Here is a 13251-nt window from a genome sequence, read left to right as displayed (position 1 = left end):
AAATAAAAAACCCCCACACAACCCTCGCTAACCATTTTATTGATAATAAAAAAAAAAAGCCGTAATCGAAGTAGTCCTCAAATCCGACGTAGTCCAATGACCGAACCTGTAAAAAAACACAAACACAAAAAAAAGAACATTATTAAGGGCCTGTTCACATCACCGCTTCCCTTCCGTTGAGGAGTTCCATTGGAGGTTTCCATCGGGTAACCCCTCAACAGAAAGGGCCTATTCACATCAGTGTTGCCCTTCCGTTGAGGAGTTCCGTCGGAGGTTTACGTCAGGTTAATCCCTGGGTTCACACACCCTATTTACGGATGTAATTCGGGCATTTTAACATCGAATTACGTCCGAAAATACGGCTCCAATGCGCTGGCAAACATCTGCCCATTCATTTGAATGGACTTTACGATGTTCTGTGCCGACGGTAAAAAAGACGCCCGCGTCAAAGAAGTGCCTGTCACTTCTTGGGACGTAATTGGAGCCGTTTTCCATTCGCAACATAGAACAACAGCTCCAATTAGGTCCGTAATGGACGCTGCGAAAAACGCCTGCACATGCCATTACGTCTGAAATTCAGGAGCTGTTTTCTCCTAAAAACAGCTCCGTGATTTCAGCCATAATGGACGCTGCCGTGTGAACATACCCAAAGTGAAACGGAAACCTTAACTTCCGTTTTCCTCACCATCGATCTCAAGGGTGACGGAAACGTTGTTAATGGTTTCCGTTGCTCACCGTTGTGACAGGGTTCCGTTGTTTTGACAGAATGAATAGCGCAGTCTGCTGCGCTATTGATTCCATCAAAACAAGAAAAACCATTGCACACCCATTTTACCCGAGGAGCACAATGGGTAAAATGCTCATATTGTGTTCTACCTAGGTCATGAGCGGCCGTTGCATGACACTTTTTGGTGTACTTTCAATCCCTAGCACAGTGTGTCAGTTTTGCCCAGACTGTTACTTTAACAAATCCAAGGTATGCTTGGGCTACGTGGCGACTTCAAGTAACACGCTATCATGGTGAAATTGGAATTGCGATGCAACTTGAATTGTTTCTTATAGTGAAGTATACACAACACCTCGCATCAGACTATATGGGTAATACAGGGGATAGGATATCGAGGATCAAATACAAAATCTTCATATCTCCTCATCCACGGAAATATGGTTTACCTTTCTGTACAGGTATATTAATGGGTTTAGCAATTTTAACGGTTTAAAACACATAGGGCCTGTGATATATTTTTTTACACTGTCTTGATAGAAATCAATTTGCAGATAAACAGAACGTAAAGATTAACCATTTCCTCATTGGTTTCAAACCACATCTTACTTACAGACTTGTCTCACATGCAAGCAATACCTAAATTGGAACAAAACCGCAAATACACTGTGAAATGAAGGCGTCGGAAAGAACATGCAGCACTTTTTAAAAGATGCAACCGCATTGCAAAAGTGTACAGTGTATAAATACAACATTCAAACTCATAAATGCAATTAATAGAATTTTGTTCTTTGCGTTTTCTAAGGCATAAACTGCGGTGACAAAAATAATTGAAACCGCTCCGTGTGAACACAGACTAATCGTTAAGGAGTTTCGGTGCCTAGGATTTTTTTTATGCTATTTTGTTTGGTCCATGCATAAATATTTTAAAAGCAAAGAAAGCCACAGAAAAGTTTATGCATATTTGGAAAATAGAGGATACCTGTTGGGCGTTGAACGTTCTCCATTTTGCATTGCAGATGTAGATCATTATCTTTTAGTTCACATTTCAATAGCCCTCCTAAATCTCTGCTCTCAGGATCATTATAAGGTGAGAATACATAAACTCTGAGAGAAAAAGAAAGAAGACAATATCAAACAGTATAAATACAGTCAGTATAATTGTAGGATTAATGCCATAAGAGGAAAAAACAACGTTACATAGTGAAATACTTCTGTAATATAGGTCAGTGACGCATTGTGTAAGTATGTCTGCTAATGGTCTAGGAATCTAGTTATATTACACAGGGCTTATGATATATTTCTTCCACTGTAGTCTAGATGGAAATAAATTAGCAAATGGGCGGAACAGAAGGATTTCCATTTCCTTATTGGTTTTAAACCACTTCTGCATTACAGACATGTCTCACACGCAAGTAACACCTACAAGAACATGATATTTGTAGCCTAGAAAAGCACGAAAAACCAACAAATTATTCAGATGGTCGATAATTAGACGAACAGGGTGATTTGATAATTTGGAGATTCTGCTGTTCTTAATAGTGAGAATACCCATTAATAAGTAAAGTACAAAGAACTTTTAAGCTTCAGTTTCAAAAGCAATTGCAACCAGCTCAGCAGTAGATGGCTCTTGGACAGAAAGTAGCTGCCTGGCAGCTACCATTGGCGGCCATATTGTTTCTCATGGGGCTGCTTCTATTGTCTCTCTAATGGCTCGTCCACAAGCTGCGGAATTGCCGCATTTTTTCCAGACGGAATTTCAGACAGAAAAAATACAGCAGAATACAGTAGCAGCATCGTTGATCAAACGTAATAAATTTCATCCAGATGGTGCGTAAAAATTCAAAGCAGAAACTGACCTGCGGTGCGCTTTTTTTGGACTGAAGCATGTCAATTCCTGCTGCGCAAAGTGGCCAGAATTGCTGCGTTTTTCAGAGGAGATGTCTCCATCTCCCAAATAGCAAGATACGAACCATTTTCTGCCGTAAAAACTGCAGGAAATTGTGCGTTTTTGCCGCAGCGGAATGTCTGCGTTTTTCAACGGAATTGCTGCAGAAATTTTTCGCGCTATTCCTTTGTGTGTGGACAAGCCTTTAGGGTTCCTCCTTCTCTGAAATCTACCTGTCAATCAATCACTGTCAGAGAAACCTTCCCCTTTACTGCGGAGACACATGCTTTATAGAATCTAAGCGAAAAGAAAGTGAAACATGATCTAGTACCAGTGACCAAATTGTAATTTCTCTATCAGGCACCTGGTGTCAGACAAACCAGATTGTTTCAATAAAAAAATTATTTTATTCAATCTTTAAAGACAATCATACCTATGCTCACTATAACATATACATATCCCCCCATACCCCCCCCCCCCCCCCCCCCCCGCCTTTCCCCGGGCTAGGGAGAAAGGTTGATAAGGACTTTAGTATCAAAATAGTTCTATTTCACACATTATTCTGCAACCAATTATCCAAACAGAATTATCTCTCATACCATCCTTCTGTAAAAATATTGTAATATAATACAAATGATGGGCTTTATTAAAGGAGTTTTCCCACTCAGCACAATTATCGCCTATCCACAGGAAAGGTGATCTCTGGGGGTCCCACCGCTTGGACCCACACTGATCGCTGGAACGGGCTTGACCCCGTTCCTCTTCACTGCATGATCACAGTGAAGAGGATTTTGAATGGAGCGGCGGATACACATTTGTCCTGCCGCTCCATTCAGTGTCTATGTGGCCGATGGATACAGTTGAGTGCTGCACTTGGCTGTCTCTGTCGAACCCATATATATTGAATGGAGCGCACATGCCGCTCTATTCAACAATTCTCCTAAAGTGCAATGTTTGGTCTTAACCAGTCATTACTAAGCAGGACATCAAGACAGATTCCTTGAACTTAGAGAGGCTCTGTCACCACATTAGAAGTGCCCTATCGCTTACATAAGGAGATCAGCCAGGACGGGATGTCTATTCACAATCCCGATACTTCCTTAACGTATCTGTGGTAGTTACAGCAGAGCAAGCGTAATCTCGCTGTAACCTGTCATTTACAGCGAGATCTCGCGAGATTACGCTTTCTCTGCTGCAACTACCACAGAAGCATTAACGAAGTTTCGGGATTGTGAATAGACATCCCATGGAATGTTTATTCACTGTCTAAACACTTCAGTAACGGTAATGTGTTAGTATAAGACAGCACATACTGATCTAAAAGGATCCCTATGCGCTGAGGAAAGAAATGAATGGAGAGAAGTGTATGACGCTGATTGGTCACTGATTGGTCACCGTCATACACTTCTCTCCACAACGCCCACTTGGTCAATAGTAAAACACGCCCAGTTGTCCATTAAGAAACTAATTAGCATAAAGCTAAAATCACTAATAACGTGGTGAAAATAGATTTTTAAATAAAAAGCACTGCTGTCACCTTCATTATAGCGCCAATCTCCTTATGTAGAAGATAGGACACTTATAATGTGGTGACAGAGTCTCTTTAAGGTAACTCTCCATGTCTCCCCTTACTAAGGATTATTTCCTGACAATTACCTGATTGTCTTCTTTTTCTCACTGGTGGTTTAGTAATCTGTACGTTATGATTATTCGGCCCTTGCTTTAATTGAAATCTGCTCTCCATGCACTGACTTCCTGGTGAACCTATGATGGGCATGTTCTTATACACAGCAGCCAATCTGAAGAAACAGAGCTGCAGTGGGAAAAGAGCATTGGTCTGAACCAACAAAAAGACTACAGGGGGATTTCAGACTACCTCACACTTTCTATAGCTAAACTCCCAGATCACAGATCTGCCTAATTGTAACAGGGTTAAAAAGCAGTCAAGCAGCACACAAAGACTTACTTATATTTAGTTTGATTTTTAACTTTTCTCTTGAGGGGTTGTCTGATTTCAGGAATTAATGTTTGTTTGTTTTTTGAATAATTAAACGTTATACAATTTTCCAAAATATTTTCTGTATTAATTCCTTACAGTTTTCAAGATCTCTGCTTGTTATTCAGTAGGAACATTTATTGTTTACATCCAGTGGATAAAGTTAAGTTCTGCCTATGGTCATGTGATGGACACACAGGTGCTGGGATCATTAGAAGACAAAGCTGTGATACACATACTGTAATTGTATGTTCACACGGCTATTTTCGGCCATTTTTCGGGCTGTAAACGGCCGAAAAACGGCCGAAAATCGGAAGCGGAACGTCTCCAAACATCTGGCCATTGATATCAATGGGAAAAACGGCGTACTGTTCCGATGGGCCATTTTTTTTAAATGGCCATTTTTAAAAATGTCCACGGAAAAAAATGGCCGCGAAAAAGAAGTGCAGGTCACTTCTTGGGACGTTTTTGGAGCCGTTTTCCATAGACACTATTTAAAATAGCTCCAAAAACGGCCGTAAAAAACGCTGTGAAAATCGCGAGTGCTTTAAAAAACGTCTGAAAATCAGGAGCTGTTTTCCCTTGAAAACAGCTCTGTATTTTCAGACATTTTTGACTCAGCGTGTGAACATACCCTAAGAATCCCAGCACCTGTATGTCCATCACATGACCATGGACAGAATTGTATCCACTGGATGTAAACAATAAATGTTCCTACTGAATGACAACAAGCAGAGATCTTAAGAACCGTAGAGAATTACTACAGAAAGTATATTGCAAAATGGTATAACTTTTATATATACAAAAAAATAGCATTCATTTGCTGAAAGTGGACAACTCTAAACTCATTTCTCATTACATAGGTACATGAGACAGAACCGCAGGCTGGTAAGGGTATGTTCACATGACAGCGTCCGTAACGGCTGAAATTACGGGGATGTTTTCAGGAGGAAACATCCCCGTAATTTCAGCCGTAACGGCATGTGCAGGCGCTTCAACGCCGCGTCCATTACGGACGTAATTGGCGCTGCTATTCATTGGAGTCAATGAATAACGGCTCCAATCACGCCCAAAGAAGTGACAGGTCACTTCGTTGACGCGGGCGTCTATTTACGCGCCGTCATTTGACAGCGGCGCGTAAATATACGCCTCGTGTGAACAGACAAACGTCAGCCCATTGCTTTCAATGGGCAGATGTTTGTCAACGCTATCGAGGCGCATTTTTCGGACGTAATTCTCGGCAAAAATGCCCGAATTACGTCCGTAATTAATGCGTGTGAACATACCCTCACTTTGAATCTTAACAGGACGCAAAAGACATAAACCACAATTATAGACTGTGAGATGTGTAGACTAACCTATATAGTTACCGCATGCTTTAACTCTTCGCCTGACAGGGGTTTCTGAAAATTTTGAAAAGCTGCAACTATAAATATTTTTCACTTTTTACATGTGAGAATAAAACCCGAATTCTAGAATGAAAAAAAAACCCCCACACATTATACCCCGATTCTCATCTAGTTTCTGAAAGTAGACACCTGGTATATTTTCAAAATACTGCCAATCACTTTAAATTGAATAGCAGAAAATTTTTAAACACTCATATTAAGAAATGTAAAACACTACAGGATCCCCGCATATCTAACATATCATTCATACAACCACATGGACAAAGGATTTAAACTTTACTGCAGTTAAAGCTTTCTCTAAACCTATCTCCAGCCCGATGGTAACAATTTAAACAGACCATGCATTGGGTGTGACTGGTCTTTTAACCCCTTCTCACATTTGGACGTAACTTAATGGTGCCTTCCTACAAATGGACATTCAGTTACGTACATTGGATGGCGTAGGAGCTGTGCCCACGGCATTCGCAGCAGGTGCCGGCTGTATTACACAGCCGAAATCCTGCTACAATGCTTGAAATCGGAGTTACCTCCAATCCCGTTTAATCCCTTTGATGCCCTGGTCAATAGCGACTACGGAATGTAGGTGTTTAAACAGAGGGAGGGGACTCCCTCTGTCACTTATCGGCACCCCGTATAATGATTGCGGGCTGCTAGGTTGCCATGGCAGCCAGGAGCCTAGCAAAGTTCCCCAGGTCTGCCATAGCTGTATGTCTATTAGAAAAAAACTAACAAACACGTTTGGTATCACCGAATCGTAATGACCCGTACAATAAAGTTATCACATTATTCAAACCGCACGATGAACGTCCTAAAAAAAAACGAAATTGCTTTTTTTCTGTTATTACCCCAAAAATATAATAATAAGAGTGAATCAATTATTTATATGTAACCCAAATGGTTCTCTTAAAAATATCACTCGGCCCGCAGCTTTCATATGGCTGCATTGGCGGAAAAATTAAAAAAAAGTTATGGATCTTTGAATACAGCAATGCAAAAACGAAAAAAAAATACATAAAATCCTGCGGTCCTCCAGGCCAAAATAGGCTTAGTCCTGATGGGTTTAAAATTCTGTTCACCATATCTATACTTTTTCTCAAAAAAACCTGACCGCCCATGAAAATCACAACCAATTATGGACCCACCCTTTTTAGCTACTTAGCACAACAATCGCAGTTCCTTCATTGTAGCCATACTAAAAAGTAATACCTAAGCATATGTTCACACGCTAAACTAAAAACGGCTGAAAATACGGAGCTGTTTTTAAGGGAAAACAGCATCTGATTTTCAGTGGCTTTTTAAGCAACTTGCGTTTTTGCGGCGTGTTTTACAGCTGTTTTTGGAGCTGTATTTCTATTGAGTCAATGAAAAATGGCTCCAAGAAACGTTTCAAGAAGTGACATGCACTTCTCTTTTACGGGGCGTTTTTTTTACGTGCCGTTTTTACAAACGGTGTGCAAATAACGCCCCGTGGGAACAAAACACAGTTTTTCCCATTGTAATCAAAGGGCAGATGTTTGGAGGTGTTCAGCCTCCGTTTTTCGGGATGTTTACGGCCCGAAAAATGTCTGAAACAGCCGTGTGAACATAGCCTAACGGTGTATTCAGATGTTGCAGTTTGGATGTGGTTAAAGCAGAATACAAAAACCGCATTAGTGTTTACGTCAATTTGGTGCATTTTTTAATACCGTTGCAGTTAAAAATGCAACCGTATCAAAATGCAACCGTGGCAAAAATGCGTGCATCGTGGTTTCAACTTAGCTGCAACAGTTTAAATACATCCTAAGACCTTAAATTTTGTGTTTCTGGTTCGTCCTAAAATCGATAAACCTCCCTTTAGTTCGTTTTTTTCCCCCACATTCACGACTTAAGAGGCTCTGTCACCACATTATAAGTGCCCTATCTTCTACATAATCAGATCGGCGCTGTAATGTAGATAACAACAGTGGTTTTTATTTTGAAAAACGATCATTTTTTACCAAGTTATGAACAATTTTAGATTTATTCTTATTACTTTCTTAATGGACAACTGGGCGTGTTTTAACTTTTGACCAAGTGGGTGTTATAAACAGAAGTGTCGTACACTTCTCTCCATTCATGTCCATTTGTACTCAGCACATCGTGTGCTGTCACATACACCCACATTAACTTTACTGAAGTGTCTTGAGAGTGAATAGACATTGCCTCCAGCCAGCACGCGATGTCTATTCACTCTCCCAACACTTTGGTAAAGTTTGAGTGCGACTTAATCGGGTTCCGTCTGAGTTTTCCGTCGGGTGAACCCCGCAACGGAAAGTCAAACTGAAACCACAGCTTCCGTTTCCTTCTTCCTGGTCATCTCTTTCCTTCATCCAATAGGAGGAGTTTTTAAAAATGTAAACAAAAACAAGTAGTATCAACAATAACGGATCCGTTGTAAACGGATACGAACGGACGCAAATGGAATTTAAAGGATCCGTTTTACTGACGGATCCGTCAAAACAGATCCGTCAAAAACACAAATGAGGGCTTCCGTTTGTTTCCGGTTTTAACAGGGTTTCCATTACAGTTTAACGGATCCGTTAAAAACGGAAGCCGAACGGTGATGTGAACAGGCCCTAATTCTCACAAAATCAGAGCCCTAGAAAAACAACCCATTTAAAATAAGAGTTTAATGGCACCATTTTATGTATCCCAAAAAGTACAGAAAAACTTTAAAAAAATTATTTTGTGTGGTGGAATGGGGGAAAAATGCAATTCCCCCATTATTGTTTGGGTTTTGATTTTACGGCGTTCACCATGCTGTAAAAATTACATGTTATCTTTATTTAGCGGGTCAGTATGTTTGTGGCGATAACAAATTGATATAGTTATGTTTTACTACTTTTACAAAATAAAAACAATTTAAAAAAAAAAGAAAAATAGTTTTGGGTCGCAGTATTCTGAGACCCATAAGTTTTTATTTCTACGTCAATGAAGTGGTTATAAGAACTTGTTTTTTTGCGGGGATCTGTTATTAATGTTGCTACCATTTTGGCGTACATGACTTTTTGATCACTTTTTATTCCGTACTGTAATCATGTTTTCAGTACGTGACAGTGGTCCTGCAGCGAGGCAGGGACTCCTAGCATCGTACATAAGTATGATGCTAGGAGCCCGGCTCCCTGCACTGTGTTCGGTCCGGGACTTGCGGCCGAAATACGTCCGTCAATTACGGACGTAATTAGTGTGTGTGCACATACCCTTAATGATCTTCTGTTTTAATAGGAGCATCAATATGGCATACCTGGGGCCTTCAGTAGACTTTTCAGTAGACTGCCATGAAAACACATTTGCACTCTCTTTAAGACGTTCAGACGTGGTGGAATTGCGGTGGAATTCCGCTGCGGACAGACGTTGCGGAAAACTCCACTGCGGACCATAGGCTGCGGTGCAGAATTTTCTGTCCGCAGCATGCACTGTCTGTTGCGGAGAAGAAGTGGAATTTCACTGTGTATTTCAGCCTTTGCAATGCAAAAACTGAAATTTGTGCAAGTCCGCTGTATTTTCTGCAATGTCTAAATAACCTGTCAAATATGCAAATGTTGGTGCAGATTCGTTGCGTAATTGCCCCAAATCTGCACCAGCATTTGCAGCGGAAAAACTCTGCCACGTCTGAACGTGCCCTAAAGGGTGTGCGATGAGATGACAAAAGGGGCCCCTCCACTGTCTAATGGCTTAGATTCTGCAGGCGCTATTAACCATGAAATCTAAGTGGCTAAACTGCTGGGATTGGAGTTCTCTCTTATTCTGGCCTTTGGGGCGAAGTGTACAGTTGACACCCGCAGCATATGGAATGGACTCGTCTCCCCCTCCCGCTATGACATACAGGTATGTCATAGTGGGAGGGGGGAGTCCATACAGGTATGTCATGGTGTGGGAAGGGGTTTAGCTGCAAGTTTAAAATTTCAGTTTTGGTTCACTTTATCCACACAAAAAAAATAAAAATGTTCACACAAAATTGAGTGAGAAGTAGGAACATCAACATAAAAGGAATTACAGTAAATATCACAAACACTGGATGTACCACCTGAAAGCAGACAACCTGACAATTGCAATAATCTGACCCATGTGTGTACAAACATGACATCCTTTATGCAACTTTTACAACAGTGATTTATTTTTATTTTTTAAAAATTGCATGAACGTTAATTTTATTTCAATTTAGGTTAAACATAATGTTAACTTACCAAGAAAACACTTTTTAAAATTGAAAAGGGGACTGATAATGCTGACCCCAATGTGCGGTGTTATGTTTCAGCATAGCTGAAAACAGAAATTGCGTCTTTAAAGCCATACTGTTTATGGTCGTCAGAATTGTAAAGCCCTATTTCAGCCTTAAAGGGGTTGTCCAGTTTAGCAAACCCATTTTCATATACCCTTTTAGGTCATTCTGAATTAATAAAGAAGGTCCTCTGATTAGGATCCTTATGGCCGGAGTGTAAAATGGTTTCAAAGAGCATCTCTCACTCTGGAGGACCTGTCTTGTCTTCCATTACATTTACAACTCATTGATTTAAATGAGCGCTGTGTAATGCTTAATCTCCCCTTTGGTGGCGCTGCAGGGAAAATGAACACTTACTGCAAGGTTTCCCAACAGATTACACATGATCGCTGGGTCCAAGCAGGGGAATACTTTGTGATCAGCTTACTGTCGACTTTAGACATAAAAATTTCAAACAGGATATTTGTGTTTCATAGCACGCTAGGAAATTGAAATGTTTTATCACAGGCACAAACCACAATTGCTGTGTCTTCTCCAATTAATGTCGAAACATGGGGTCAAAACCACAACATAGATGCCAAAAAATGCAATGTAAATAATGCTGTGGTTAGAAGAATATGCGAAGTGTGAATGAGATTTTCTGAACATAACGTGTAGACACTTAAAACAAACAGCAGAAACACACAAAATACAGCTGGATAAGGCCAAATGAGAGTAGGAGAAGAAAGTACAAGATGACTGTTCATCATAATAGGAACATATGACACATCATGGGACATACCATGAGCAGGATAGAAAAGACTATGTGTAAGTTCACACGTAGCATAAATACTGTGGATTTTCCGCAAAGGATTTGGTTGCGGAAACTCCGCAGCATAATGTAGTAGCAGCAAAGTGGATGACATTTAAACAAATCTCATCCACACGCTGCGTAAATGAAGAGTAGAAAAAACGCTAAGAAACTGACTTGTGGTGCAGATTTTTAATCCGCAGCATGTCAATTGTATTTGCGTAATCGCTGCTTATGTGTTGTGGGTCTTCCCTATTGAATTCAATAAGGTGGTGAAGCCCGCAACAAATAGCAGATGTTGCATTTTTTGCGGCGGAAAAGCTATGATTTTTCCGCAAAAACGCAACTCAGAAAAAAATCTTTTACTTACCCAGAATTCTGTGCTTCATCGTCCAGGCCGGCCTCCTGGGATGACTTTTCATCCCATGTGACCGCTGCAGCCAAGAACAGGTTGCAGCGGTCACATAGGATAAAACATCATCCCAGGAGGCCGGCCTGCAGGATGGCAGGGGGACGCGTCGCCATGGCTACGTAAGTATGAAACTTTTTTTGTTAATGTGTAGTCTTCCACAGCAGACAATCCGGCCGAAAAACTGCACCACATTTTGGTGCAGTTTTTCAGCCGGAATTCCCTGCGGCGCCCAGGGCAGATACGTGGTGTGCTTTTACGCAGCGTATCTGTCCTGTGTGAACACAACCTATATCAGATTTAGTTGTAGGATGAGTGTAAGGCTATGTTCACACGCTCAGTAAAAAATTCAGTTTTTTTAAGCAAACTCGCGTTTTTTACAGCCGTTTTTAGAGCTGTTTTTCCATAGAATCAATGAAAAACGGCTCAAGAATTTACATGCACTTCTTTTTCGCGGGCGTTTTTAAAACACCCGTTTTTCAAAACGGGCGCGTAAAAATACGCCCCGTCAGAACAGAACGCTGTTTTTCCCATTGAAATCAATGGGCAGATGTTTGGAGGTGTTCTGCTTCCGATTTTTCAGCCGTTTTTGGGCCGTTTATGGCCCAAATATAAGCCGTGTGAACATACCCTTAGAAGAATTGTGCACCAGTGTTGCTTTTTGGTCTATAGGAGATGAGGGCAGACAAGCAAAGGAGTAAATGTAAACATAAATGTGAACATACCAGACCCTACTTTGGTTTGCTAGATTGCATGTACAGTAAGTGACTGAGGTAATGGCTCTCAATTACTGGTGAAAATGGCACACAAATTAGCTGTTGGAAGCAGGGGGCCCATAATACTGATTTTCCACAATAGCTCAGCTGTTCTTTTCCACTCCAAGTAAATGAGTATTTTTATAGTAGTATGTAACAAATTTTTGGGATGTAATCAGTTTTAGTTTGACATATTTCAATGTGGGCATTTAGGTAAATGATATTTCACTTTTTAGTGTCTCTTTTTGGTCAGGCCAGTAAGGCCCTTACCAGCAAGATTATGGTGAAGCTTGGGCCTCACCAGTGGTCAGAGTGTATGCCAAAATTAAAAAGAGCTCAAATTAGATAATTTTTCTCCTGAACCCAGTATAACATTAACACAAGGATAAAATGAGAAAATAAATGGTTTGTGTCATGACAGAGATTTATGGCATATTCGCAGGATATTCCATAAATGTCTGATAGATGTGGGTCCTACCTCTGGGACCCCGAATTTATTTCCCAAATGTCGGTCCCTCAACCCTGTCCCGTCTAGTAACTGGTTTTTTTTCGGATACGTGTCCTGCTGTGCACTGATTCCCCCCTGGATGTGGTGGGCAGTGGCCGCCTCACTGGACAGGACGGGGTCAGGGGACGTCTGTTCGGGACATAGGTGCAGGTCTCAAAACTGGGACCCACATGTATCAGGCATTTATGGCATATACTGTGAATATGCCATAAATGTTTGTCATGACACAACCCTTTTAAGTTGCTATATTAGCTATTGTTGCTTCCAGAGAGGATGTTAACCAGAAAAGATCAACATATGGTCACTCCTGTCAAAACTGCCACCAAGCCAAGCCTCACCAACAACATGAAGACATCTCACCAGTTAGGCCCGTCTCACAGTTTAAGAAGTTCTGGCCTAAAGGGTTGGCTGTGTGTGAATGCGTCTAAACGCTGGAGCTGCAGTGAAGGCTCAGACCAATCAGATTCAGTGTAGCTCAGTAGAGTACGTGATGTCACATGATCGACAAATCTGCTGCTAAATTCTGTGTTAT

At 40.9% G+C, this 13251-nt stretch overlaps 1 protein-coding gene across 1 annotated transcript in view; it reads right to left on the bottom strand.

Annotated features, from left to right (window-relative positions):
- The window catches only part of ITGAE (integrin subunit alpha E), a 116879-nt gene that overhangs the window by 90524 nt on the left and 13104 nt on the right, over positions 1-13251 (bottom strand). Inside the window, exon 3 of the mRNA XM_075850871.1 lies at positions 1707-1831. Coding sequence (XP_075706986.1) covers positions 1707-1831 — 125 coding nt within the window. The remainder of the gene's footprint in view (positions 1-1706; positions 1832-13251) is intronic.

The sequence above is a fragment of the Rhinoderma darwinii genome, chromosome 2, assembly GCF_050947455.1.
Source record: "Rhinoderma darwinii isolate aRhiDar2 chromosome 2, aRhiDar2.hap1, whole genome shotgun sequence".
NCBI lineage: Eukaryota > Metazoa > Chordata > Amphibia > Anura > Rhinodermatidae > Rhinoderma > Rhinoderma darwinii.
Note: the sequence above shows the minus strand (reverse complement) of the source record. Positions and strands in the feature narration are given on the sequence as shown.